This window comes from Hyposmocoma kahamanoa, unplaced genomic scaffold (genome assembly GCF_003589595.1).
Source record: "Hyposmocoma kahamanoa isolate Upper Pololo Valley unplaced genomic scaffold, ASM358959v1 130, whole genome shotgun sequence".
NCBI lineage: Eukaryota > Metazoa > Arthropoda > Insecta > Lepidoptera > Cosmopterigidae > Hyposmocoma > Hyposmocoma kahamanoa.
The window spans coordinates 292391-319947 of NW_020653462.1; the positions used below are offsets into that span (position 1 = coordinate 292391).

The 27557-nt window shown below is 36.3% G+C and overlaps 1 protein-coding gene across 1 annotated transcript in view; it reads left to right on the top strand.

Annotated features, from left to right (window-relative positions):
- The first annotated feature begins 6597 nt into the window (after positions 1-6597).
- The window catches only part of LOC113240320 (organic cation transporter protein-like), a 59355-nt gene continuing 38395 nt past the window's right edge, over positions 6598-27557 (top strand). The window contains exon 1 of the mRNA XM_026477594.1: positions 6598-6758. Within this exon, the coding sequence (XP_026333379.1) occupies positions 6598-6758 (161 nt within the window). The remainder of the gene's footprint in view (positions 6759-27557) is intronic.

Below are 27557 nucleotides of genomic sequence, written 5' to 3' on the forward strand. Positions count from 1 at the left end.
CCTATGATCACATAAACGTCCAGTGTACATTAAAATGAATATGTCACATTAAAATTTAGCGCTTGACATGACAGTCTGTACCTATTGGGAATGAGCTAGGCAGGCAATATTGAGTGTTTACCAATGATATTTATCTATAGTTGGGGAATTAACATAAAGCCCTTGGCAAAGTCGCTGTTAATTGCAAAATTATATTTCTTTCTTTAGCTTTCTGCTTACTATTTATAATTATTATATTACTAAAAAGAAAAATAAATTAAGTAAAAGAAAAAAAATACAATTCAATAAAATTTAAATACAATGAATAGAGACATCTCTAGCCAGGGCTGTTAGCTGTAAAGGTATCTAACTGGACGACGAAATACTTAAGATTTCTCATAGATGGCGCTACGGCTAAAAAGTCGTTGAAAACACAACAAAGACATAGAAAAATTCATGAGGTCCCCTGGTTCGTTCCGTGGCTTAGTTGGTATAGCGTCTGTCACGATATGCTAGAAGACGTCAGTTCGAATCCGGCCGGATCGAAGGAATATTTTCTGAGTGTTCGATCTTCGTATTAATAATATTGTAACAAACTAGTGGAGTAATTTCACGTAGAAACAATTAAATATCAATTCAATAAAATTTAAAAATAAATACAATCGAATTATAGAAATTATTGATATTATTTTATATACGTTTCCTTGCGGAAAGGTAACTTTAGACCGTGTGGCCATGATGGCCGTTTTGACGTTTGGCGATATGAAGCGGCACGGTATCATAAAATCATTGATCTAGTCTAAGGGTCGTATTCCAGAACTCTACTCAATGCTCAAGTCAGGATTTGAGTATGGTTTAAAGCACTCGAAATCATACTCAAGTCTCTGCCATTAGGGTCGTATTTCCAGTGCTTGTGTTTCCAGTGCAATCCTGACTTGAGCATAGAGTAGAGTTCTAGAATACGACTCTTAGTCTTGTAAGAACTCTCTGATAATAAACATCAGTTTTTATATCGCGATAACTCCGGTATTTGTGAACCAATTTTCATAATTCTTTTTTTGTTGGAAAGGGGGTACTTCCATAGTGGTCCCATTTCATTTTGAAGAAAATCATCCACCACTAAGAATGGCTGTTCACGCACGAAGATTCATTTTTATAAATAACGCCTAACTTTAATTTAGGAGCAATTATTTTAATGGTTGAGTTTGCTATTTCTCCAATTCAAGGCGTTTTTCTCTCAATTTGAGGTCGGTTTTTTTAGTACTCTGTACTAAGATTATTTTCGATAATGAATTGAGATTTGACCTCACTAATGTAATCTGTCAAAACGGCCATCATATCGTGCCGATACTGTAATCTCTTTTTATATTTTTTAAATTTACATGTGGTATCCATAGCAACTATTTTATTCATATTATCTTTACACTGTTGTTGTGTGGTTACTGTTGGTTATTAATCCATGATATGGAAGTGTTGTGTCACACCACACATCAGTGAAACACAGCGTGTGTATGGAACGCCGCATCTAGTACCCTAGTACATACATATAATTGGAATTTGTAAATAGTATCTTTAGTATCATAAATTCACAAAGGTTTCACTACGGCAAAAGAGCCGTTTAAAACTAATACCAAGATCCATTACAAGCACGTAGAGAAATTAGTAAAATCTGCTGGTATAATATAGATTTGCACAGCTGAGTGGTAGCCATGTAGAGGCGATAGACGCTGATTCGAGTTCAGTGGGATCGATCTATCTTTGTTCCAATAATAACAAACTAGTGGAGTATTTTCACAATATCATGGTACGCAAAAAATAAAAAAAATAAATGTTCGGTGAATATCATTACCTTTTAAACCACCATGATTCAATAATGATAATCTTAATTTTTTTACGAAAAGAAAACCGACCTCAGAAGTATAATTACGTCTATTTGCCAAGTTTTATTGAAATCGGTTAGCGGAAAGTGGGTGGAATTGAATAAACCTGATCCATCCCTTCATTTGCCGCCCATAAAGGTGGAATATTTTCTTCTAAAATTTGAGTGGGACCAGGAACAAAAAAGAATCATCGAAATCTATTACAAATATTGGAGTAATCACGTAACATATACAAAAAATACAGTCAAATTGAGAAGCCCTCCTTTTTTGAAGTCGATTAAAAACAATATCATAAGCAGCATTTTTTTTTTTTCATTTAATAAATGTAATTAATTACAGTCAAAAGAAGTAATTAATCCAAGTGTGCTCTCTCTAACGTTGCAGTGCCCCAAAAGGGTATTACTTACATGTATAAAGCTCAAAATTATGTATCTAGATTTAAGACAACCTTGTGGCAATTCAATAAATATATATACATATTTCTAGACTCTTAATTGGCATGTAATGAAAATTGTAAATAAATAAATTCCGATTTAACATAATGACACAGTTACAATTGATGCAAACTCTACATAGACTGTCCAACGGCTACTGCCTTCCTTTTGTAGTTAATAGGTTAATTCGTGCAACTGTTGCAAAGTGAATAGTAGAGATGCCACATATATTCAACTGCTATTCGGTATTCAGTTTTTAGGCAACCTTTTTGATATTTGAAATTTGGCTGAATAATACAAAATGTGATGAAAAAAACCATGCAAATCTATTTTATTATAACATGTTTTTTTTTGTAAAATATAAGTGCGCATGTGACCTCCATCTCACCTAATGGAAAGTGGCAATCAGGTCAACGATGTAGCATGCACACCTAAATAATGTCTATTCACTCTCGCCTTGAAAAGGCACAAGTTATATTCCCAAAAAGTAGATTTTTTATCAAATGGTGCCGTTTCCTGAAGCTTTGCTTTAACTTTGTTTTAACTGCCTCTGTGGCCGAACGGTTACCATGCCGGACAGGACTGCAAAGGTTCCAGGTTCGATTCCCGGGCCGGGAGAAATATTTGTATGGCCTGCATTTATTTCTCTCGCCTGGTATAAGCGACACGCCTATCCATAGCAGTTGCAATGCTATTCAGAGCTTCAAATCGCAAAGATCTGTGATGCACCTTGAAATATAAGTTGACAATCCCAACGTTAGAGAGACGGTTACAAACATTGTAGTTAGAAACGAAAAATTGACCTTGTGGATACAGTTGTACTTCTAGGTATAACGTTAGATGCTAAATTGCAATGCGGTCCACATATAAGTAAGTTATTAAAACGACTCAGCTGTGCAGTGTACGCGATTAAAAAAATACGGAAACTTTCAGACGTCGAAACCGCTAGATTTGTGTACTTCAGCTACTTTCGCAGTCTAATGACATACGGCATTTGCTTCGGGGCAATACGGCCGATATCAACAAAATCTTTGTCATGCAGAAACATGCAGTTAGGCCAATTTACATCCTGGGCCCCAGAGTATCTTTGAGATATAAGTTGAAGGAAATTAACATTTTTACACTAGCGTCACAGTTAAGAAGAATAGTAATTTCTTTATGAAAAATAGTGACAAACATAACGTTAATACGAGGAATAAAAATAAACCAGCTGTTCTTTATAGTCGTCTTCACAAAGTCACAATTTCATTTAACGAGTAACGTATACGCTTCTATAACAAGACTCCGGTTGATATACAAAATTTACCATTCACGAGGATTAAAACTATACTGAAAAAAAAACTTTATACAAAGGTAACCCGTTTAGGTCATGAAGGTAGTGATGTTTGAAAACAAAATACTCTCAGACACATAATTCGAACCACCTTGCATTGTCAATATTAAATGCTTAGCTTAAACAATGCTTGTTTGCTCAAAAATGCTATTTTGCAACTTTGAAACTGGTATACTAAACTGCATTTCCTGAAGTCCTTATTGAAAATTTGAATTTAAAAACTGGAGAAAACTTTTTCTTCGATGATAACTAAACTCGGGAGTATACATATATACATATATTGTAAACGTTGAATATGTACTTACAAATGTTATTTACCAAGAGCAACCCCCAGAGATTCTTGCTCATTCTTTCCAGAGCAATCTGCCTTACGAATGAGCGGTAGAGTTTAACCAATATGATGATTTCAAGTATCATTATTATACATGAAATATCATTATTATACTTACCTATGAAATAAAGATTATTTTGATTTCATATGCTTGTAATTACACCAGCACCCTTACATTTCTAAACCGGATCGCAATAATGTTCACATTGCAGCTTGGCGGCTGATATGGGTAAGGTGCCAATACTTCCCTGGCCGAACTTTTTCACAAGGAGTTATTTCTGTAACAATAATTCATTTATTTTTTAGGTTGGACCCAAAGTGTTAGTTGCAATTTGACTTAATAATATACACTATAGGTCGATAATTACAGGGGTTGGCACCACTGCCTTTTTACACGACATTTGGACACGCATTGCGCTTGCACATTTGCAATGCACTGTTTTCATCTTGCATGCTGTGGCATACCATCAGGCCCACAAGCTTTGCCCACATCTAGATTCCGCAGAGCTCTACAAACCTCTTTTGTGTGGATTATTACCTCCGTCATTGAAGGGTCACATTGGGCTAAAATTGTTTCAAGCCTGCATCCAGATGTGTGTGTTGCTCGCAAACATTGAAGCAAACACATTTTTACTGCGGAGTGAGCCAGTGTTCCAAGAACGATCGTCAAGAACCGAACAGATCTATAGACACGTATTGGTCGTCAATCTATATGGAGCAACAATAACGGACGACAAAATTCAAACACATTTGTAGACACCTTTGACGACCGATCGATCGACGAGGCCCCTGCGACCATCTCCACATACGTGACCCCTTTTTGACGCATTTAATAACGCCCTATCTCTTTGCTAAAATCCGCCAGGGGCCAATTAAAGCAGCCCTCCAGGGAAAACAAGGGCAAGAATATGTAAAGATCATACTACTCCATCTACTCACTAACTGCCGTACCTGATGTTTTTGTCGTACTGAGTAAAACGCGCGGTCTTACTTAAGCAAACATTTTCCTTTAATAGTCGTATATATGTATACCTTTTATACTGCTCGTAAGATGTGAAAATTCGAATAAAAATATGAAAGCAAAAAATATAAAAATATATAAATGTATATTGCCATGAAAACACTTCCTTAGATATAGTTAAGATAATAGATATCTATTAGAGACGCTTTTACACACACTATACATGTTTTTCACAGTTTAACATTCATGAAATCAAAGTTTAATGTATAAAAAAAAACCTTCGCAAGTATTTCGCACCACTCGAAACAGTATTACTAGGACATTAAAACAAATGAACGAAAAAAATGAGAGCCGACAAACGTTTTGTTTTCACTAATTTGAAAATAAAAAATTTAACGTAAACTAAAATAACCGGCCAGTCTTTTGAAAGAAACACTGCATTATTTTGAGTATATGCCTGGTGCTCGCGATTAATTTCGATTAATCGCTGTATATTTGTTTAGACCTACCAGTAGTCCGAAGTGACATAATCCAGAAATAACGTTTGCTCGAATTTTCATAACCTCGAAAGTAATTTTAAGAGGAAAATGTTTTTTTTAAACCTAACTTAACCTAACCTAACTTAACCTAATCGTGTCTTTGCGATAAACATCCAACATATCCTGAAAGAACAACAGTTTCATTATAATTCGGTTTTCGGTGTAATGAAAATTCGAACATACGTTATTTCAGAATAAAAATTCGAGTTTGTATATATCATAGGTTACCCAAATGGTTTGTAATAGGTTACCCAAACCAACGTTTCTCTTTACACTGCCTATGAAAAAACAAATATAGGCGATTTATGATCAGAAAAAATAGTTTCATTTCCTATATAACAATCGCAAAAACTTAAGAACTGGATAAATTTTGTATTTTTTTAAAGTCACATCATTAGTTTGATCCTGCAATATACCTAAATATGAGTTCCGAATAGTAACAGTTTTTTGACGGAGTAGAACAAAATAAGTAATATTTCTTCTTTAACGGTTGCCAAGCGCTATATTCAAACTAAACAAAACAGTTTACGACCCCTTGAACTTGAACTCTACGTGGATTACGAACTCATATTACGTTGTCGCTGTTGTACGAGAATACAAATACGTTAAAATGAACAACAATCCAATGGAATATCAGTTTTTTTTAAACCAAATTATGAAACATAATTATGACCCCTTTTAACTAGTAGAGCGTTCTCAACAACATATGAAATTTATTTTAGACTAATATTTTATATCAATGTAACTAATAAAATATTTTTTGAAAGTCAAACTGACAGAAATGTATTCGACCCTTTTACACTCAAGGGATTGTATCTGACTCTGTCGCGCATTGGTGCAGCGATAATGATATCTGTGTGTTTATTTTTAAAAGGTTGCGGCGAACATATGTTCGCGCGCTTTCGTTGCAATCGCACGTTTCTGCAACTTTCAAAAATAGATCGTTATGAAATTGAATTTCGGATAATTTAAGCGCGAAACGAAAACTCTGTGAAATCTTTTCAATACGCATGCGCTGTTTCTTTAAGAAATGTCAAAGTCAACATTCGCTTTGGAGATAGTGAATTTTGAATAAAATAATTATATTTTTGTAATAAAGTAGTGTTTTTAACGACATTTTTTAATAGAATATTTGTAAATATGTCGAAGGACTCTCCTATAGGCTTGGACACAATTTTGAAGCAGCTTGGATCCTTTGGGCGATATAATATTGTGAACTATGCGTTGTTGTTGTTTCCCATTTATTTGGCGGGCATGTACGGATCAGTTTTTGTCTTCGAAGCCTCGGATATAAATTACAGGTAAGTACAACACATATTCAATAAACATATTGACGAGAAATACAAAATTTCATTCAAGAATTCTTAATAAAACATCACGATATTTACGGGTGTACAAAAATGTATTTATCTTCGTCTGTAGATATTATAAGTTAAAACTATATTCACTTACATAAGTAACAATATAAAAAATGTACTTTAAAACTATATTGACATATTTTAAATTAAAATAAAGGTTATATTCAGATTCCGCCACGTTAGTACGTTCGTAATGCGCATGCGTGAATTAGAAGCCAAGGGTTCGCAAATGCAGGGGAGTTCAACAGACAAAAGACCCTTTAAAGGGATTAACCTAAATATTGAAGAGGGTGAGTTTTACCTAAATATTAAAATGAAATTGAATGAAAAACCAAACTAGCGTTTATTATAAAAAAAAAAATAAAGACAGGCCTGTCGCTTAACACAAGACGAACGATTTGTTCGTCCCGTAACTTGGTAACATAAAGTAGGCAATCTGCCTTACGAATCTTGATCGCTTTTCTTGTCAATTTCATTCAAACTAACTGGAACTGTGTAGTAGAGTCGAATCGAATGCAATAAAATGTAATTTTTCCGTCACTTTCTATCAACTTTGAAATATATATACTACTAATGGTATTTTACGCACCCGCCACGATCCCGACCCGACGCACACCCGACCCGCACCCGACCTGCACCCGCTCTCTGTTTCACGCTTTAATGATCATTCATAAGCATCAGAAACAACAGGGACACTCATAATGACTTTAACAAATTGTTTTATGTAACTGTTAAACGTACAAAATTATTGTCTAGATTAGAAAAGTGAATAAGAATTTTAAGAAAAAAGTGACTCTATCATGTCATAGACGGTCGGCCGTGATCATGGGATCAGTGGATCTACTCTTCGTCTTTTGGTCCGAAACAATGACTGTGAAATAAGTAACAGAGATGAAACGGTTGTCCGGTAACAATCCGGTATCTGGCCCATTTTTACTAAACCGGATAGTAGACCAATATCCGGCCGGATACCGGATATTTAAAACTGAGAAAATTCTTAATCATTACGCCAAATAAATTGATTTATTGATTAAAGATGACTGTAATAGAACCTACAGCAACTACAGGATCATTGACGATCTGTTTATTACTTATAACTGAAAGAACTACGAAGTTAAAGATAACGATATCTGTAAATGTTGTATACTCAAATTTCAATAAAGGCAAATGAAGACAGTTTTTCTGCATTAAGTGGTAAAAATTGGTCATATTTATTTTCAAAAATAGGTCCAACTTTGGCATTGTTTTTACTGTTAATATTTTCCTGTTATACATTTGTTTGTATTATCAAATAAATTAATCTTTTTTATAAAAACTAAGTGACCACAACAAATTAAATCATCAATTTTGAAAGTGCAATCATTCACTAATCAACCAATCACGGTGATGCGCGATGTAAACCGGTCGCGACATGCTTACGGCAGTGGGTCAGATATCCATCGACCGGATATCCGGCTATCCAGCCTAGGTGCTTGCCGGATATCCGGTATCCGGCCAAATCACTATTCGTTTCATCTCTAATACTCTACCAAATCAAAACAAAATGTCAAGTATGAAGATTCATTTGCATCATGCGTCTTTCAATTTGGTCGAGTATTACTTATTTGACAATAATTGCTTCGGACGGATGTCGGACGGAGAATGTGAGTAGACCTCCTGTAATGAGCCCGAGACGTAGGTTTGTTTGAAAAAATTAACACACGCGATTTAGATGAACAAAAAATTATTTCATTAGCGAAAACTTACGAATTCGAATAGTAATTTACTATTTTCCACCGCTAATTGCAATTTTTCCAACACATTGCATTTTATTACATTCCACCCCTATGTTGTGGTTATTCCCAGGAATCGCACAAAGCGTTTCGCTTCCACATTTATATGGCGAGCGGCTAGAGAGTGGAATTCCCTGCCTGCGGACGTATTCCCCGAACGTTAAAACTTGGACCTTTTCAAGGCGAGAGTGAATAGGCATTATTTAGGTGTGCATGCTACATCGTCACTTTCCATCAGGCGAGATGGAGGTCAAGGATGCGCACTTATTTTTAATAAAAAAAAATGAAGAAGAATCAATGTGACATTTTCAAGGTGTAATGTGCTGTTTTGACTTACGAATTTGATGAGGTACTATCAAGAGTGAAGGCCAACGGAAACGTCTTGAAAATAATTGAAACCAAAACGATGGGCTGTCTTAAGCGATGACGACTTCATTAAAAACCTGATTGAAGAAAAGTGAAAGGCAACCGTGGAAAAAGACGACCGATAGTACATAGGTTATGTTGATCGAACCAAAAGAAAAAGTGAAGCTACGTCATATTCAACGAATTAATAATATGAAGCGCAAATTTAAAAATGTAATCACTATTTATTAAAACAAAGATCAAACACTTTAAGAAATTGTCCCGGCTGGATTCGAACGGCGCCTTTGGGAGCTTTGGAACGAAACAACAGACTCGAATTTTTCGATGTGCTTGTTGCTGATCTTTGTTTTTGGTTTTTAGACTTTTTTCCTTTTGTATGAGAAATCCATAAAAGTTTTTCTTCACTCTGCCAAGATACGTTTACAGCTACCAGCGCCTGACTAGAGTAGAGATGTCGATAACTTAATATTACTATGCATACTCGTATATCAGTAAATGTAGAGTATCAAACATTTTATTGGTTTGAATTGTACAAGATATACTTTTTTTTATAAATAATTATTATTCTTTATTTTATTTTTTTATTGAATTGATATTCAATTATTTTTTGTGAAATTACTCCACTTTTTTGTTACAATTATTAATACAAAGATCGAACACTCAGAAAAAAATCCTTATTATTAATGAAACTATTTTTCCGGATTTAAATCGCGTATATTTGTTTCATGGTCAGTCAACCGTGACCATGGGACCTGTAAAGGGCCCGAAACGTCGGTTTGTTTGAAAAAACAAATATACGCGATTACAATCCGGAAAAATAGTTTCATTTCCTATGTGTAGCAATCGCGAAAACCTAAGAATTCCTTATTATTCTGTAGTTATTTATTATTAAAAGACATCACCACTTCTAATTTTTTATTGTAGTTATTAGTGGTTAACGGTGTTGGTGACACAATCATTATATATCTACTGTAAAAAAAATAGTTGTAACACTGTGTCTACTTTTTCTTGATCCAAATAAATGAAAAAAAAACTCAATACTTTAATTTTTTTTAACCACGATACAGTTATTCCCGTGATAAAATCAAGTTCCAACAATCCTTCTCGGGCACGAGCTGCAGTGGTCAATATGAGAGTCCCTGAACTGCCTCAGAATACACGTTGACCGATGTAGAGACAACATGGTGGAATAGGGATAGATCCACCTGACTCAAAACCATTGTACGTGCGGGTCCCCCACACAAAATATGTTTCACGTACTCTAGTGCCCACTGTGTCCGACCAGATAAAGACAGAGGTGGCTGCATACTGGACTAAGAAAATTTAACACCAGTTTGATGTTTTATTGGTTTATTTGAAAAACAAATGTTTTAGAAGCAAAAAACTTGTTTCATTCCATTCCAATTCCAGTTGTTTGAATATACGCCTGAATGACGTATTTTATGATATCTTGCAACTTACTGCATACTTTTTTTTTTTTTCAGAAAATCGCAAAACCTTGCTTTTATTATTTCATGTGTAGAATACGTCTGCAAAATTTTAAAAAGTCAAAATCATTCATTACATTTTTTTGCCAAAAATTTCTCGGATTCAAATATTCGCACACCGAGTCTTATAGAATTAATAGATTAATAGAATATTAGATAAAAGATAATAGAATTAATACAAAAATATTATTTTATTCTTATTGCTACTATTTTTATTTCGCAGATCTTTTTCGAAATGGCTGAGACATTTTGAAAAAGACATTAATTAAATTTTATCTTAGAATGTAATACCCAAAAAAGGTCTTGCTTAGTATGAACTCTCTTTGAACGCTTCACTATTATCACAACAGTATAGTATGAATACAAAGAGCCTTTATTATTAAAACTATACACGAACACATGTGCAAATATGCAAAGAAATGACGTTTGTCAATTGTTTAAATATTAATTAAAATACCTACTAAGAAATATAATATACCTACAAAACACACACCTGTAGTTACTTTGTGAGTGAACGGTGGCTTCTCAATTGAAGAAAGACGATTCGAATCACTATGGTGGCATGTAACTATGACATAATTGTCCATAAAAGTTGCAGTGCTACTCAGAGCCTTAAATTGCAAAGATCTGTGGGGCACTGCCACTGCGCCCGGCACCTTGAGATATAAATTGACAAGTCCCATGTGCCTGTCATTTCACCAGCACCCTTACCCTTCAAAACTGGAACACGGTAATGCTAACATTACTGCATGGCGGCAGAAATAGGTAAGGTGGCAGTACTTCACTACTAATTTAAAAATTATTCTATTAACATTACATTTTATTGTTATTGTTCCCATCTAATCAAAAAGTTTTACCTTCCACTACCAATATCTGCCTAGTGGGTCGCAACAACTTTGTCCTGATGACAACGAATATTCAGGCTGTTGTAGTTGGAAAGCATCCTGGATACCGTGGAATAGCTTATTAAATTTGTGCTGGAAAGGGGCACGTGCAAATGTTTGTAAATTGCCTCCTTTAGTTAGGACGTGAAACAGTATGTGTTATTCTCAATAATACAATCCAAGCAACTCGTAGAGGAAATCCTGTAGCGTTAGCACGACAGGGCGCCACTTGCGCGAGTGCGTCATAAAGCACGAGATAGTGCTATTCTCGCATAGAGATCTCGCACTTCATGTAGCTCTCGCGCTAGTCGCGCCCTGTCATGCTAGCCCTACTGGTCATTGATGCCTGTCCTATTTGACAGTGACAGTCAATTATAAGCTCGAAATATTTCAATCGTCGTTGGCATTGAAGGTCAATGGTCGTTGGTATTAATTTTTGTTAACTAAATGTAATCAATGTGCACCTGATAAGTTAATAATAATAGGACTTAAGAACGTAAATCCCCAACGCCTGGGGTCGATCGAAAAATCGTACTTTTTTATATCACAAAGCATATAGATACCGACATAAAATTATCGTTATTTCTATAGACGTTGCTCATTCATCTTCTAGATTGCTATGTAATACAATTAATAACAGATAACATTTTCCGTTTCATGTAACACTTACGTACAACACATACCTTCACACATACTGCACCACTACTACTGTCATACTGCGCACACACTATAATATGAAATTTCCTGCTCCATGACATTCCCATCCTTTTTAACCGCTTCTTTTCTACTCCACCAAAACAACTTGGCAAATTAAGGCCCAACTCACACTGGTGCGTGAAGCGTGGTGGTGTGCCGAAGCGTCGCGGCGGCGACGCGTCAAGTTTTTCGCTTATGAATGAATATGCTATTCATTTCTATTTTCACATTATTAAGGTACTAATTTGTGTTATGCAAATATGGAATTACGCATCGACGCTTGGTTAAAGTCGAGCGATTTCGCGCGTCGTCGTGGGTTCCTTGCGCGCAGTGAGGCGTCAGACTCCGACCACACTGTGTTCCTGCCACGCTAATGCGAGCGTCATTTGAAAAACTGGACGCGTCGCGACGCTTCGACTCTGCGCCAGTGTGGCCTGAGCATAAATAATGAATCCGGTTTCGCGCATTTTCCGGTAACCGATTTCAATGAAACTTGTCAAATGGAGGTAATTCCACGAAATTTCAAGGTAAGGATAGGCGTGTCACTTACCACTAAGCACACGATTTGTTCGTCCTGTCACTTGGTGTGTACACAAATAATAAATAAAACCAAATCGTCTAAAAATATTTAAAAAATATATTGTTCAATATTCTGGCTAATTATACCTAGTAAAGTTCTTCAAAATTATCTGGAAGTCATATGCACCACGCAAGGGCAGTGACCCCGCCACCCACTTCACCGAGCGACACGTAATCTTTCTCGATCGCTTATTCACCTATTTTTTAAATTATAATTATGTACTAGTATTGTTATAATTTACTATTCATTTACATTAATTAGAAAAGTTGACAGAAAAAAGGTTTTTGTAACATTAGATTTGGTACATACCAACATTAGGTTACATGAAAGTATTGCTAGAAGTACCTAGCTCCACAGCTGCAGAGATTCACACGTGAGTTTCCTTTCAACATTAGACTCCACAGCTTTGAAAGCAGAAATTTCGACACACGTATCCTTCACGTAAACTAAACGTTTCACATCGTGCCATAAGAATAGACACGCACTTGTACTACTAACTCTTTTTTTGCACTACTAACTCTTGTCTACTTACTAAACCACATGGCATTTCGTGACAGACTAGGATAGAATGTACCTATGCGGGATGTCAGCGTGACGTAGACGCAGTCAGTACGGGAAGCAAGGTCAACTGATCTACCAATCACGCGCTCGATACGACACTACCCTGCCCGTCGCTACCCGCCCCCACCGCGAAATAAATCTAAAATGCGTTTCTTTCTATGCATTTAAGGTCATTGTTCAACATTTTTGCAAGTGCCAATGCCGTGCAAGTCGATGACCTTTGGATCAAATTTGTTTACCGCAATTAATTTTAAAATACGTCGATTTATTTTTTTAGTGATTTGGGATCAGTTTCGGATATAGAATGACTATAATAAAATTTATATTGACTTAAATAGAATAAATATAGCGAGAATGCAAATCAATACATTGTATAGACGACACAAAGAAGAGTTGACCCATATCCAACCATCTGTTAGTGATACATATGACGCTAAAACAATGCCGCAAATTTTCTCCGCTCATTTTGTGGCTGTCTTTAAAATTGTTGTCGTTTCATCATTTCGTTGGAGTAAACGTCCATTGTATATATTCCAGTGAAGATACAGTCGACTAAACTATTTTAAACATATATAGACTACCAATTCAAATCTTTGCCACGTGGCCACGGTGAGGCAGCAGACGCTGGCTCGAGTACAGTCAGATTGAAGGAATTTTCCTCCATTTGTTCGATCTATGTATCGATAACAAACTGGTGGAGTATTTTCACAAAAAATATATTAATATCATGGTAGTTAAAACGTCATGTGGCATGTGAAGTCTGAGTGGCACTGTAACTGTTGTGGGTGGATCTATTGCTTATCACCAACCGCAATATTTGTTCATCTCATCACTTGATAAAATAAAAAAGTCTATAAAGAAAGGACATAAAGAATCTATAAAGAAAGAATCTATAAAGAAAGGAAATAACAGAAGATATTCAGACAGCCTATTAGTTACGCTACGTGGCGTCAGAGGATAGACTGGCATTACTATTCTAGCTGACGTATTCCGCCTTTCAAGAGACAAGAAATTTTGTGTGGCTATCTGATTACCTTCACTAGATGGAGAAGTACTCTATCAATCTTTATCCATCTATTCGTTTATCTAGAAGCATATTTTACATTTAATATAATTCCCAACGAACCATAGCGCGACACTAATCGACGCAACTAATAAAATAGTCATGGCCAAATAAGGAACAGGACAACGTATCTTGCTAACAACTAATTTGTATTCTCTCTGAGAGATGGCTAGGGCATTATTGGAATAGGGCTCTTTACCCTTTTTTGGAATTACCCTAGTAAATTATTACCCAATTTATTTTCACAGCTTTAGTTTCTAATTTACACATTGGAACAAAAAATTGAACTAGGCAGACGAATTTTTTTGATAAGCTAACGTTTATCTACAATGGCGATTACAGGTGAAGATGTGGACAATGATGATAATACACATAGGTAAATAAGGCTATTCAACGCTAACTACGAGCTAAAGTTATATGATGTCTATCTTCTTCTTCTCTTGTAGTGCCTGCAACTAGTGAAGCTTGGCCACCAATTCTAAATAGTGCCCGTGATCTCGCACGAGGTGTACTAAGTTGCCTGAGCTCGCAACTTCTGATCATTCTTTAACATTATCAAGCCATGCCTTTTTTCTGCGATCTACTTTCATCCTTCCAGCAACCTTTCCCATCAAAAGTAAATGTAGCAAGCTGTATCTGTGACCTCTAATGACATGACCTAGATAAGCAGTTTTTCTTCATCTGATGGTCAGTAGGAGTTCTCTGATTTTAGTTGTGCGTAGCAAGACTTCCTCATTCGTGACCCTGTCAATCCGGCTCGTCCTCAACACACGTCTGTATGGATGTCAATACAATTCTGAAACCCGTCCTTCAGAATGAGTTTCTAATATGTTAAGAATTTCTAATTTCTATTTGGCTTTCGTTGTCATTCTGCTGACGTTGCTGATGAGTTTTTAACTTAGTTTTTGGCCCAGTATTGTGCACTAAGCTTAGAAGAGACTGAATATAATATTGGACTTCCACATACCCGGAAGATCCTAACAAGTATCTTGGTTACACGAGCTAAATCTTTTAAGAAACTAGCTATATTTACTTTAGTCTCTTTCCTGCGCACACTATCTTCACTTCCTACAATTTCTTTCATCTAGAGTATTATAAATTAACTTAAACATTAGTTACCTAACTTACAAGATCTGGTCCGCTAATAGTTAATTTGTATTCTCTTTGAACATACGCCGCAGGATGCACGGTAACCACCGTTTTCCTCATATAGTCCAACCATCCAGTTTCGGCCGACATTCGTATGTAATTTACGACACTGTCACAGTGATCCTGTAATCTCATTATAAGCAAAACAAAAATACCATTGTCTTCAAGCTATTTGTTTTTTATTATTAATTTTCTTTCTTCAATTGATAATCGTTACGAAAATTGATGACAACAGCAGCGATAGACCAAGACCTGCTCACTCGGCCAACGGAATTAAACACCGGTTTGTTGTTTTATTGGTTTTTGTCATTGACTCGACAAGAAGAAGTGAGAGGTGAAAGGTCAATTAAAAGTAGTCCCATGGGAAAAAAGATTTCTTATTCTTTCAACTACATATAAACCCTTGAACAGATACTACAATTTATAACGGCGTTGAAAAAAAAACACTTCCGATCGCGTAATAACGATTTTTACCGAACATCGAATTTAATCAAACCTATCAATATACTGAATGGAATCAAGCACAAGGCGATTAAATTATTACTTGAAGTTGCTACTAATGAACCAATTTTGAAAACATTTATGCCACTGCTCCGTGACAATCTCTGAAACATAGTATTCATACTCTTCGACAGCCTCGTCAGGTGATGAAAATCGTTGACCGCGTAACTGGTTCTTAATTTTTGGAAATAAATATTAAAAAAAAGTTATATATAAAAGTTGCCAGTTGTTACAAGGTGCCAAGTCGGGACTGTACGCGAGATGGCTCATAAGGTCAACGTTGTTCACCTTCAAAAATTCATTTGTCTGTCTGGCCGTGTAAGAACTGGCATTATCCTGGTGCAAGATAATACGGCGTTTACGGTATGGCAGTACTACCCTGGACGAACTCTACTACTACTTAATTTTCACACTTAGCTATTATCCAGATGTTTTGAACTGTTAGCCTGTAACCACGGCCAGTGAAACCTGGCTGAAAATACCTATAAAATTGTTTATTCGCGTTTTATTCCCGTGTTCTAATGTCAGTTCTAGGTATTGTTACAGAGTTGACTTCATCGTTCTGGTACTTTTAGTATATGAAAAAGTCATTAGTCGATTCACTATTTCATACTGAAAAACGTTAAATTTAGTCAAGTTAGCCGATTAAGACACTTAATGGAATTAATCACAACATGATTAAGTTCATTAATGAAATTGTGCTCGTTATGCTCAGAACATGTTACAAGGAAAGAAGTGATATGATCACTTCAAACAACAATCTTGTTTATTTTAGTCACATTGTTTTTTAATGCTGAGGCTCATAAAGTTTTACGTGCATTAATAACTTACAAGAAAATTATAACTCTACTGTCCATAAAATATAATTATTTCCACAAAAGCCGCATTCAACATCGTCCTTTGTGTTTTTATCTTATCTGTTTACAATCTAGGCAATAATTTATCTTTGAAAACAAATTATGTAAAATGAAGTGTCATATTCATAGATAATCAATCACACGAGCTATCCTTTGTTTAAACTTATCTTTTTCTCAGCGTCCATAACGTTTTCTTATACTTATTCATAAATTTGTGTAAATTTATATGAATAAAATAAGAATAGACGGAGAAAATATGATACAGATTCAATGTCGACAAGCGCCCGATGGTGACTTAGGAGACAGCGGCCTGCGCGGCATCCGGTCAAACCGCTAGGCAGTTTGAACATTTTGGGATAAACGTGACTTTAATAACTAATAGGGCTTCAGTTGAAAACCAAAAATTAGCAGGTTCTAAATGTTCTCATGTAGTGCTTATAGACAAATATCTATGTGAAAATTATGCACAAAGTTAGATAATTTATTCTTAAACAATTCGTTTCAAACTTTTATTTTAGTCAGGTTTCAGGATTTTCGGATAAAGTACATCCTATCGTGTAACACGTTAGCACATTCTTTAAACCATATCCTTAGGTGTATCGTATATTTTTTGTAAGACAGTTAGTTAATTATTAGTAAATACCTAAACCGTTTGATCAAACAAAACAGTTTTTCGTGCTTTCATCCGGTGACTCATCTTAAGCTACTTTCCTTTGTGTCGTAATGCTTATATTAATTCAATATAATAATGACGCTTTACCACTGACGACTGATCCCGTTAACATGTCCTGTATAAAATAATTATAACTTGTGATATAAAAAAAGCCAACCCCAAAAGTTCGTGAAATTACATCTAATTGCCAAGTTTTATTGAAAGTGCGCGAAACCAGAGTCATAGGTGTATACCAGAGTCATACCAGAGGTGGAATATTTTTTTCAAATGTAAATTGATGTTTAAAATATTCTCAGCAGATATTCTTGATCTTACCCTACATACATACATTCGAATTCCACGGCAACAAAATTGAGTTCCATTGTCTTTATCAATCAAGGAATTCTCGCCTGGATTCCTAGCGCTATTTCGAGAATTCGAAGCTCCTAATGCGGCGAGCTCGTAGATTGAAAGGCGCGTGTCAGACATCGCATTTGCCGCTTACACCCGGCGCGGCGCAATGCACACCGCACAGAATGCATCCATTTACATACGATTTGCATGCGAATAGTCGAGTAGCTTGCCTTGATTGTGCATTTGTAAGACGAGATAATGCAAAACCATTTACTTTCAAACCAAAATTTTGATTTATTTACAAAACTACAGTGATTCATTGAAAGACGACATCAAACATAAACTCAAGTAATCTTTATTTTCATAGATAAGCAAATCATACTGTTATTGGTTCAGAATATACTCATAAAAAACTTTTGCTCTTGTATCACAAAAGTCGTTAAATTCAAATTTAAATGAAGGTTCAAATCAAGTTGACGAGGAAAGCGAAAAATCCATCAAACAAATATATTAATAAAACTCAGGGGGAAAGTGCTGAAAAACACACAGTAGTACTTGGAATCCATTTTATTCCTTTTACACCAAACCGCTCGACAAGACATTTTTTAATTCCCCGGCCAAAATCTTACAACTTTTCTAACCGTGACCTCTAGCGGCCTAATTGGTAATCACAAAATTAAAATATCAATAATAATAAAAACTTAATAACGCACACACTCAACATAGCCCCGCACTAGGGAAACCCTGTGTCGCGGATGCCATGGACGCACACATAGTCAACCACAAATTACACCCAAACTCACGAGAGAAATAAATGTAGGCCATACAAATATTTCTCCGGGCCCGGGAATCGAACCTGGGGCCTCTGCGTGGCAGTCTGGCATTAATATAATTACTTTCAAAATAAATACTCCTAATTGCATCCTACGACTTCAGTATTTATATAATTTGAGTGTTTAATTAAATTATTTTTCCGGATTTAAATCGCGTATATTTGTTTTTTCAAACAAACCAACGTTTCGGGCCGTTTACAGGTCCCATGGTCACGAGACGAACAAGTAACGCGCCTCGTGTTAAACGATTCAGTGCCACCAGGAGCTTTAAATCGCAAAGACCTGAGGGATATTACCACTACGCCTGTCACTTGGAGATATAAGTTAACAAGTCTCATGTGCTTGTAATTTCACCAGCACGGAAATACTGCCACTTTACCTATTTCTTGTTATTTGTGATTAAAAGTTCTGAGTAGCACTACTGCTGTTATAGACAGACGTGTCGCTTACCATCAGGCGTACGCACTTGTTCGTCGCATCGATGGGTATCACAAAAAAGAAATCTTTACCGTAAGAGAGAGATATTGCTACGTTAACAAATGTACATAACTTAGGCTGGTTTCAAAGCAGTGCGAATTTATTTGCGAACCGTCCGCGCGGAGCAACGGTGCGGAGTAACACGTGTGGCGTTAGAACATTGGTTTTACAGTGACGCGGATTGCTCCGTACGGATTGCTCCGCGTGAACTCCGCACAGCTCCCGTGCTTTTATTGTAGACGACTACCTTCCGTGAATATGCGCACTAAATTAAGTACTCGATTTAGAGCACTGCGGATTCTACGCATGAGGAAAGTCCGCAGGCGGACAGTCCGTACGGACCGTACGCATAGCTGTGAAACTACCCTTAGAAATTAAACCCAAGCCGTCTTTACAGTTTTTGCCACTAGCTTTCTTCAAAAAGGAAAGAACACTTTTCTTTTAAAATTTAATATTGAACTGACTATATAATTATATAGATTTTAAGACTTTCGTGGTTATTCACTAAATGATTATCACTAGTATTAGGTTTCTTACCACGGTATGACTTCTTATTATTTTCCCGATATTTCGGAACGGTTGCACGCTCCATGGTCACGGGTTGACTGGACGCCGGCAGATGACAGCTTTATGATCAGACATATCTGTCTACCCTCTTGCGCTGTCGACGACTACCTTCATCGCGATTTGTTGTGGCGTTACCATTGTCACTCACTTTTTTCACACAAACCACACTCACTGTATCCACATGCGAAACTGAACTCGAGGTGTTTTTGTTTTTATTACTGCACGCACTAAGGACCGGATTCCATGCACTGGACAGTTTAAAACCATCATCACGGTTAAATGTTTTGTACTTCGTGATCTCGATGGCTTCTCGTACCAACCGTGGTATGTAGTGACGTTCTGTCGAGAGTACCTGGGGGCTATGCAACTCGATCCAGTGGTTAGTGTCAGTCTGTGTGAGATGTTGTGCTATAGCCGACTTCTGTGCATCATTGTTTTTTACTGCTCGGATGTGTTCCTTCATACGATCGACAATTGTTCGTTTAGTCTGACCGATATACGAGCTCCCACAACTGCACTTCACTTTATAGACACCCGGTGTTTGTAAAGGAAGGTGGTCTTTTGGTGAACGTAACATTTTTCCTATTTTGGTTAAGGGGGTGAAAATAGTTTTTATGGAAAACTTCCTTAGCGACCTGGCTATTTTATCTGTCACCCCTTGTACATAGGGCAGAAAAACTGGTAGTCTCTGTACGTCAATTTGCTTCTTCCTTTTGTGTATTGGTTTAAATGTTTTTATTTTGTATCCATTCTGTCGCAAAACCGTCTTAACGTGCTCCTGTTCCTGTGGTAGGTGGTGTGAATCACAAAGATCATAAGCTCTATTGGTTAATGACCTGACGACCGAATGTAGGTGTTTTGGGTGATGATGTGAAGTGGCATGTAAATATTTGTCCGTGTGAGTTGGTTTTCTGTACACAGAATGACCGAGTGAACCGTCTTGTCGGACTTTGACCAATACATCCAAAAATGCAAGTGCGCGATTTTTCTCAATTTCACAAGTGAACTTCATTTTGTTATGGGTGTTATTAAGACGTGCTAAATAATTTTGTATATGTTGCTCCTTTCCTTCCATTATGCAAAATACATCATCAACATACCTCTTCCATAATTTTATTGTTGATGGTGCTGACAGAATGGTGGTGTGTTCATAGTGTTCCATCCAAATGTTGGCAACAACGGGAGCAACGGGACTGCCCATCGCTACACCATCAATCTGAAGGTAGTATTGGCCATTATACAGGAAGTAGCTCGTGTTTAAGCAATGTTCAAGTAATTGAGCAATCTTCATTGGGATGTTATTTTCTTGAAGTTTCACTTTGATAACGTCGATGCACTCCTTTATTGGTACGTTTGTGAAAAGAGACTCAACGTCATAACTAACCATTGTCTCATTCTCGTTAACTGTGGTACTGTTTAGGATCTCAATGAAATGCCTGGAGTCCTTCACAAAAGAGTTCGTTTTGCCTACTAGAGGTGTTAGTGTACGAGACACATATTTTGCCAATTCAAACGTGGGTGAGTCTATCTGACTCACTATTGGTCGTAATGGTACGTCAGTTTTGTGGATCTTTGGCAAACCATAAAACCTCGGCGGTTGGACGATACGTGGACGTAATAGTTGTTTTTCAATATCAACTGAGATAGCGCTCCTACATTCAGTAATAATGGCATCAGTCTGTCGTTTCACTCCGGCAGTCGAGTTGTATGTTACATGTTTGTATGTCATGCCATCCTCCAGTAAAGCTTTTATTTTACGGTCGTATTCTTCAACGTCCATAATCACAGTGGCGTTTCCTTTGTCTGCCTTCAGTACTATAATTGTTGTATCAGCCCTAAGTTCTTTTACAGCCATCAGTTCCTGAGTACTCATGTTTTTTGGTGGTAGACGAGCGTGTCGCAAGGCTACAGCCACGTCTTGACGTAAGGTTTCAGCATCACTAGCTGGCACCCTATTACACACAATGGCTTCTTCAACACCACATATGACTTTTTCAGTTGGAATGCGCGTTGGGGTAGGCGCAAAATTTAATCCTTTTTCCAGGGCATTAATTGCTGGTTCAGTCAGTACCTTGTTAGACAGGTTTATTACCGTTCGAGTTCCTTTCGAGTTATCATGGTACTTACTTACCGGTTGTTGTTTACGAATCAAAGTTGAAAACTTATTTTCGTTACATTAATAAATAATAAATATATATATTTTATTATATTTTATTATACATATATATATATATATATATTATATTTATTATATATATATATAAATATATAATAATAAATAATATATAATTTATTAATATGATAATTCGCCACGTTCGTGAATTTCGTTTTTCTTAAAGGTTGAATGGTAGAAAATGCTTTTAGCATTAAGTCCGCCTTTTGTCCCATCATGTCTTGTGGTCAATAAAGTTTTAATAATAAAGTTTTTAATAATAATATCTTAACCGAATCTTTCGATTGGATATCGTTCTCGAATCGAAGGGCGCTCTCCGAGCTGTTCAGAATATTCCGCGTTAAACGTTCGATCCGGATTCGGATACGATATCGTTATCCAATTACGTTTACGGAGTTAGTCCGCAAATATAGATTCTAAGAAAAATGAAATTCTTTTGTATACATTTTTAAGATTATAAAGGCCTAATATTTGAGAATGCATTAGCCTCGCATTAAAAGAAATTGATAAAATTGAACAAAATCCAGATTTTATTTAAAACAATAAAAGATTTCCATCTTACATTCTTACTTTGTAAATAATAGGACGTTCGGTAATTTTCATTCGATAACTGCGTTCTGAATAAGGTTTGTAGCCTTTGCCGGTCGAGAAGTTCGAGTAATCGAACGGCAGTGACGTCATTTCGATCCGGTTACGGATACGACAGTTTGACGCTCGATTCGGGTGTTGTGAATAAAAATGAAAAGAAATCGTACGATATCAAATCGAATCTGTCGACAACAGAGTTATCGTAAGGTTCTGAATCGACCTGCTGGTTCGGATGCAATTAAGTTCGAATTCTTAAATTTTGACGCGACTCAAACAGCATACACAGACGTCATAATCGTAACGGCAGGTAGTCGTGTAGTTTAGTGTCATACTTGAATATTTAAATGAAGTTGTTCACATATAGTACAACACGATTAACTGTCGTTCACGTTACGACGACAGATTGTCGAGACAATGGGAAGAGTTAGAATGACAGTCGTTCAACGAAAAGAATGTGACGTCAGATAATCGCAGCTATTATTATTGTTACTGTTTATTTATCATTGTCTCATATCTGCAAACGACAAGGCGGCTGCCGTAAAACGTTAATTTGTCGTCACAATCAAGTGGGAAAGGCTAGACGCGACAGTAAACCAACGATAAATATAACGTTACGACGTAATGGAAACGCGCCCTTATTGTAACTAGTTATAAATAATAGACTCAGTGCTAGAAACATGCACCGATCGTAAAATCGTTGGCGATGACGTCTGATGGCTTTTCGACCGGCAGCCGCGCCGACGTGATCGGCATATTGGTAAAAAACAATCACAAAATAATGTAATAATGTTACAGACCACCACACCAATTGACTGTACTGTGAGTACCAAAGCCATATCCAATTCACTCTGCGGCACTTTTTACATCCAAACCAGAATGAATTTAGAAAATTTAATTTCTCTATTGGTCATACTCGAGACCTTCTCGTCCAGCGCCCACTATGGACCAAACAATGATCGGCAAAATATAAATACTCTTAATTTTAATCTAGTATGAACATAATGTACGTAAACAGGAACATAATTCATTTTAATTCTATTACGATGATATTTTATTGCATTATAGTAAACAATTACTAAAAAAAAACAACTTTTGCAACATTAGTTTTGATTATAGTGACCATCTCTATCGACCCTTATGGTATATGAGAAGGGCACTATAACCTATAGCCTGTACGCGCACCTGGCAACCTGAACTTGTAAGGTTCCTGTGATCAGCTAGTGTAAAAGGTTGTCACAGACCTTTGTCAGTTGACTTCCTCCGGTTCTCGAGAGACTAGCGCCTCGGGTGTGTCGGCTCGGGTGCACGTACAATACCCTCCCTATTCCAGATATGTACTGGAGCTGTAGGCACGCTCACTTCCCGTTGCGCATTGCACAACTAGCGGTTGCCACTGCTAATCCATCGACTCTAAAGTCCACCACCAAATCTCCTCATTGGTGAAGGAGTTGTAAGACACGCTTACTTCCCGACGCCGAAAAACGACGTCTCTCCAGTTCCCAATTACCTAAACGGCTGAAGGGACCGAAGGATATCTAACTTATCCTATACTAGCTCTCCGGGTTAGTACCGGCGATGCCAGTTGCAGTGTCCTACGACAATGTCCGGACATAGCTTCCAAATGTTCCAAGTTTACACACGGTATAATATTATAAGTATGGTAACTCCACGCAAACATACCAGTGCGGTTTGCATGTGTGCACGCCCGCCACGCGGCGTATACGGACGCACGCACACATTCTCATAATCTCGCGGAGCACTCGCGTTGCATAGCGCGGGTGATCGCACGCCCCATTCATTGTAGAATTGAAACAGTCCCTCGCTGTTTAAAAAGTGTTTAAAAAAATTCCAAAATCTACTCAAAATCACAGTTGAAATTATTTTATCTATATGATATATTAAACAAAATTAGCACTACCATCTTAATTGAAATAACATTTGCTTTCTACGGGAGTTTTTTCGAATCATAGCATATTACTTTACAAAATTGTCACTTACTTTAAGGCCAATGTAACATCGTGATAAAACCTGCATGGTGTAGATTTACGTAATTCTTTGAAAGAGTGTGAAGTGCACCATAAGTAATAAGTCCTCTTATTACATGAGACCCATGCCATAGATTACTTAATAGTTACTACGTAACAGATACATCACTGATTTGATTTGATGATGTAAATATTCAAAAGTCGACATTTGCAGCCACCCAAGCAGAAGATACAGAGTATCTCGACAAGCTCGTTGATTCACAGATTTAAAATAACTGTAATAATATTGGCAATAGGTTTACATGAATAGTGTCGGTGATCGTTAAAAGCAATAGTTTCCTTTTAAAGAACAAATGGACGTAGTTAAACAAAAAGGATTCAATGCACATCCAGCCACTTTCGAAATATGGCAGTTTGTCTTATAATGTCATGTAACTCCAAAGATATTTATTTATGTTTATATGTTGGATTTTTTTTTTACTGATCTAAGAGGTTAGACTTTAGAAACCGTTTGGTACATATAACTCATTTTTTGATAATTTTGTGGATTGGATTCTTTTTTGCTTAACTACGTCGAAACGAAAAGTAAACGGTCTCTTTGACCTTAAGTTTGTACAAAAAATTCATTAAGTACCTACTTAGGTAGGGACAACATTTGTGGTAGTTGATTAATGCAAAGTAGTATACCCGTCGGCGTACATTGTGTGCCCTTGTCGATCGTTTTATTACTGCGTCGAGCAATAGTTAAATTATATAGTAGCACTAGAATTCCTTGTGAATGACTTCGTCCTGCTAATCATTGAACTTGTTTCCTAGTAACATGTTCTGAACCTATCGAGCACAAATTAATGAATGTAATCATGTCATGATTTATTCCATTAAGCAAGTCTTGATCGGCTAATTTGATTAAACTCAATGTTTGTCAGTGTGAATAGGGAATCGATTAGTGACTTTTCCATATACGAAAACTACCAGAATGATGCAATTAACTCCGGGACAATACCTAGAAGTAACATTTGAAAACGGGAATAAACGCGATTAAATAGTTTAATAGGTATTATTAGCCAGGTTGGCTGACTGTCCAAAAGTCGGGATAATAGGTACGTGTGAAAAGTAGAAGCTAGAGCTCCTTGTGAATGAGTTCGTTCAATGAAGTACTGCCATCTTACCCATTTTTGCCTCCAAGCAGTATTTGCCATTGCTTTAATAGGAACCGTGCAGGTGGAATTACAGGCATATGAGACTTGTCAACTTATGTCTCAAAGTGTCCGACGCAATTTCAGTGCCACTCAGATCTTTGTGTATCATAAAAAGCAATTTCTTTTATTTTGACTGTTACTTATATCACTAAATATTACTTAATTCTTAAATCTTATCGCTTTATTATATTTTTTGTTCTACACGTATTATGCCAATGCAATACGAAAGTATCTTCAGATTCACTTCCATCCATTCATTCAATTTCGGAACCGTGGAATTTCCAACCAATCAGTAAGGACTTTATGTCTGATTAAACAGGAAATTTTCAAATGGGTGACGTACAACACTAAAGTCCTGTACCGTTTACGAGAAAACAAAACGTATACCGTTTAACTGTTTCCCATTAAACGTAAACATTTAAATCTCTAATTAAAGCCCCATAAGATGCTCTTTTAAATCAATTAAACACTGAGCTATGAATTAAACAGTTTTATTACTCCCGTCATTTACAATCGTAATACCAAGTCACGTGTCTTATTATCGAATTATTTCAAGTTCCATACACATTAAAAACGCGGCGTGACAATCTGGTTACAATTTTCTTATGGTCAGTCTACATGGTTGAGCATCACAGCTATTAAACTGGCCGGAAACCGGTGCAACCGCACCTTATAAAATGTTAATTTTATAAGGAAGCCGCTTAGCAATCAGCACGTGAAGTACATTACAATGAGAATTGCTAGTGGACGCCGTATCTCTAGAGGAAATCCGTACCTAACACCTATTTTTCTGGACACGTGGATCGACCTTGAAGAGTCAGTGATATAATATATTAAAAATAATAATGGGCTTAACAATATTTATGCCTTTGGGCACTCCATAAGTAACACTTATGATATTTGAGTAATACGTAGTTTCGGTCTTGGTGTTAAAACGGAATCTTGTTATTGTAGTTGATTGAGTTCTTCCGCTTAACAATGACGGTAAAAGATTATGAACATCACCCCCAGTACCGTAAGCGTTCAGTATATCTAAAACTATTTTGCGGATAACATGATCGAATGCTCTAGTCAGATCAATATGCAAATTTTCTCCATTAGTTTGTAATTTTGGTGCGAAAAGTTACACACACATGTTTATCGATTTTTTTAAATGTTACTGTTTTCAAAGTAATTATTTAAAGGATAATATAAATTAAATAGTGCTATAATTATGTAGGAAAAGAGATAAGCTTTGTCCCCTTTTTGAAAAAGTTTTTTTTATGAATAGTTTAAACTTGTTAGGAAATATACCTTCTTCTATATGTTTATTAGTAATATGACTCAGCACTATCGATATTATAATATCAGTTACAAACTTTAGTTATATTAACCTTTGTATCGATGTCGGCATACCTAGTACTATTTGTATTATTGAAATCACTTATTACTTTCATTACATCATCAGGGTCTACAATTTTTTAATAGTTTGATCTACTTTCTTATTTCTAGTTTTTATATCGACAATTTCACTATTGATTTGATTCCCCTTGTAAAATTATATCAGCACACAATCATATCAATAATATTTAAAAAAATCAAAACAGGGTCAAAAAGTTCAATAAAATTACCAATTTATAAAGTCCAAATACTATTCTACACTAGTCGTTGAGGAGTTGGGTAACGTGAAAAAAGACAGTTCTTATTACGGCATCAAGTCATGGTTACCATATTGTTGTAATGTCATCGAATTTTCATTTACTATTCAAGTTGATTAGTATAAAAATATATATTTTATGACTGGGACCCCTACAGCATGTGAGAAAAGAACGTAATAATCTTTAAACAACTGAATAGAGAATAGCAAAAAGTCGGTTAAATCCAAAACGAAAAAGGTTCATTCCGTGGCTTAGTTTGCAAGTGTTTAGTAGTCCATACGTTTACGAGTTATGATGTCACTGAGAGACATACAGACAAAAGCTTCAAACTCTTAACTCCCCTCTTTTTGCGTCGGGGTTT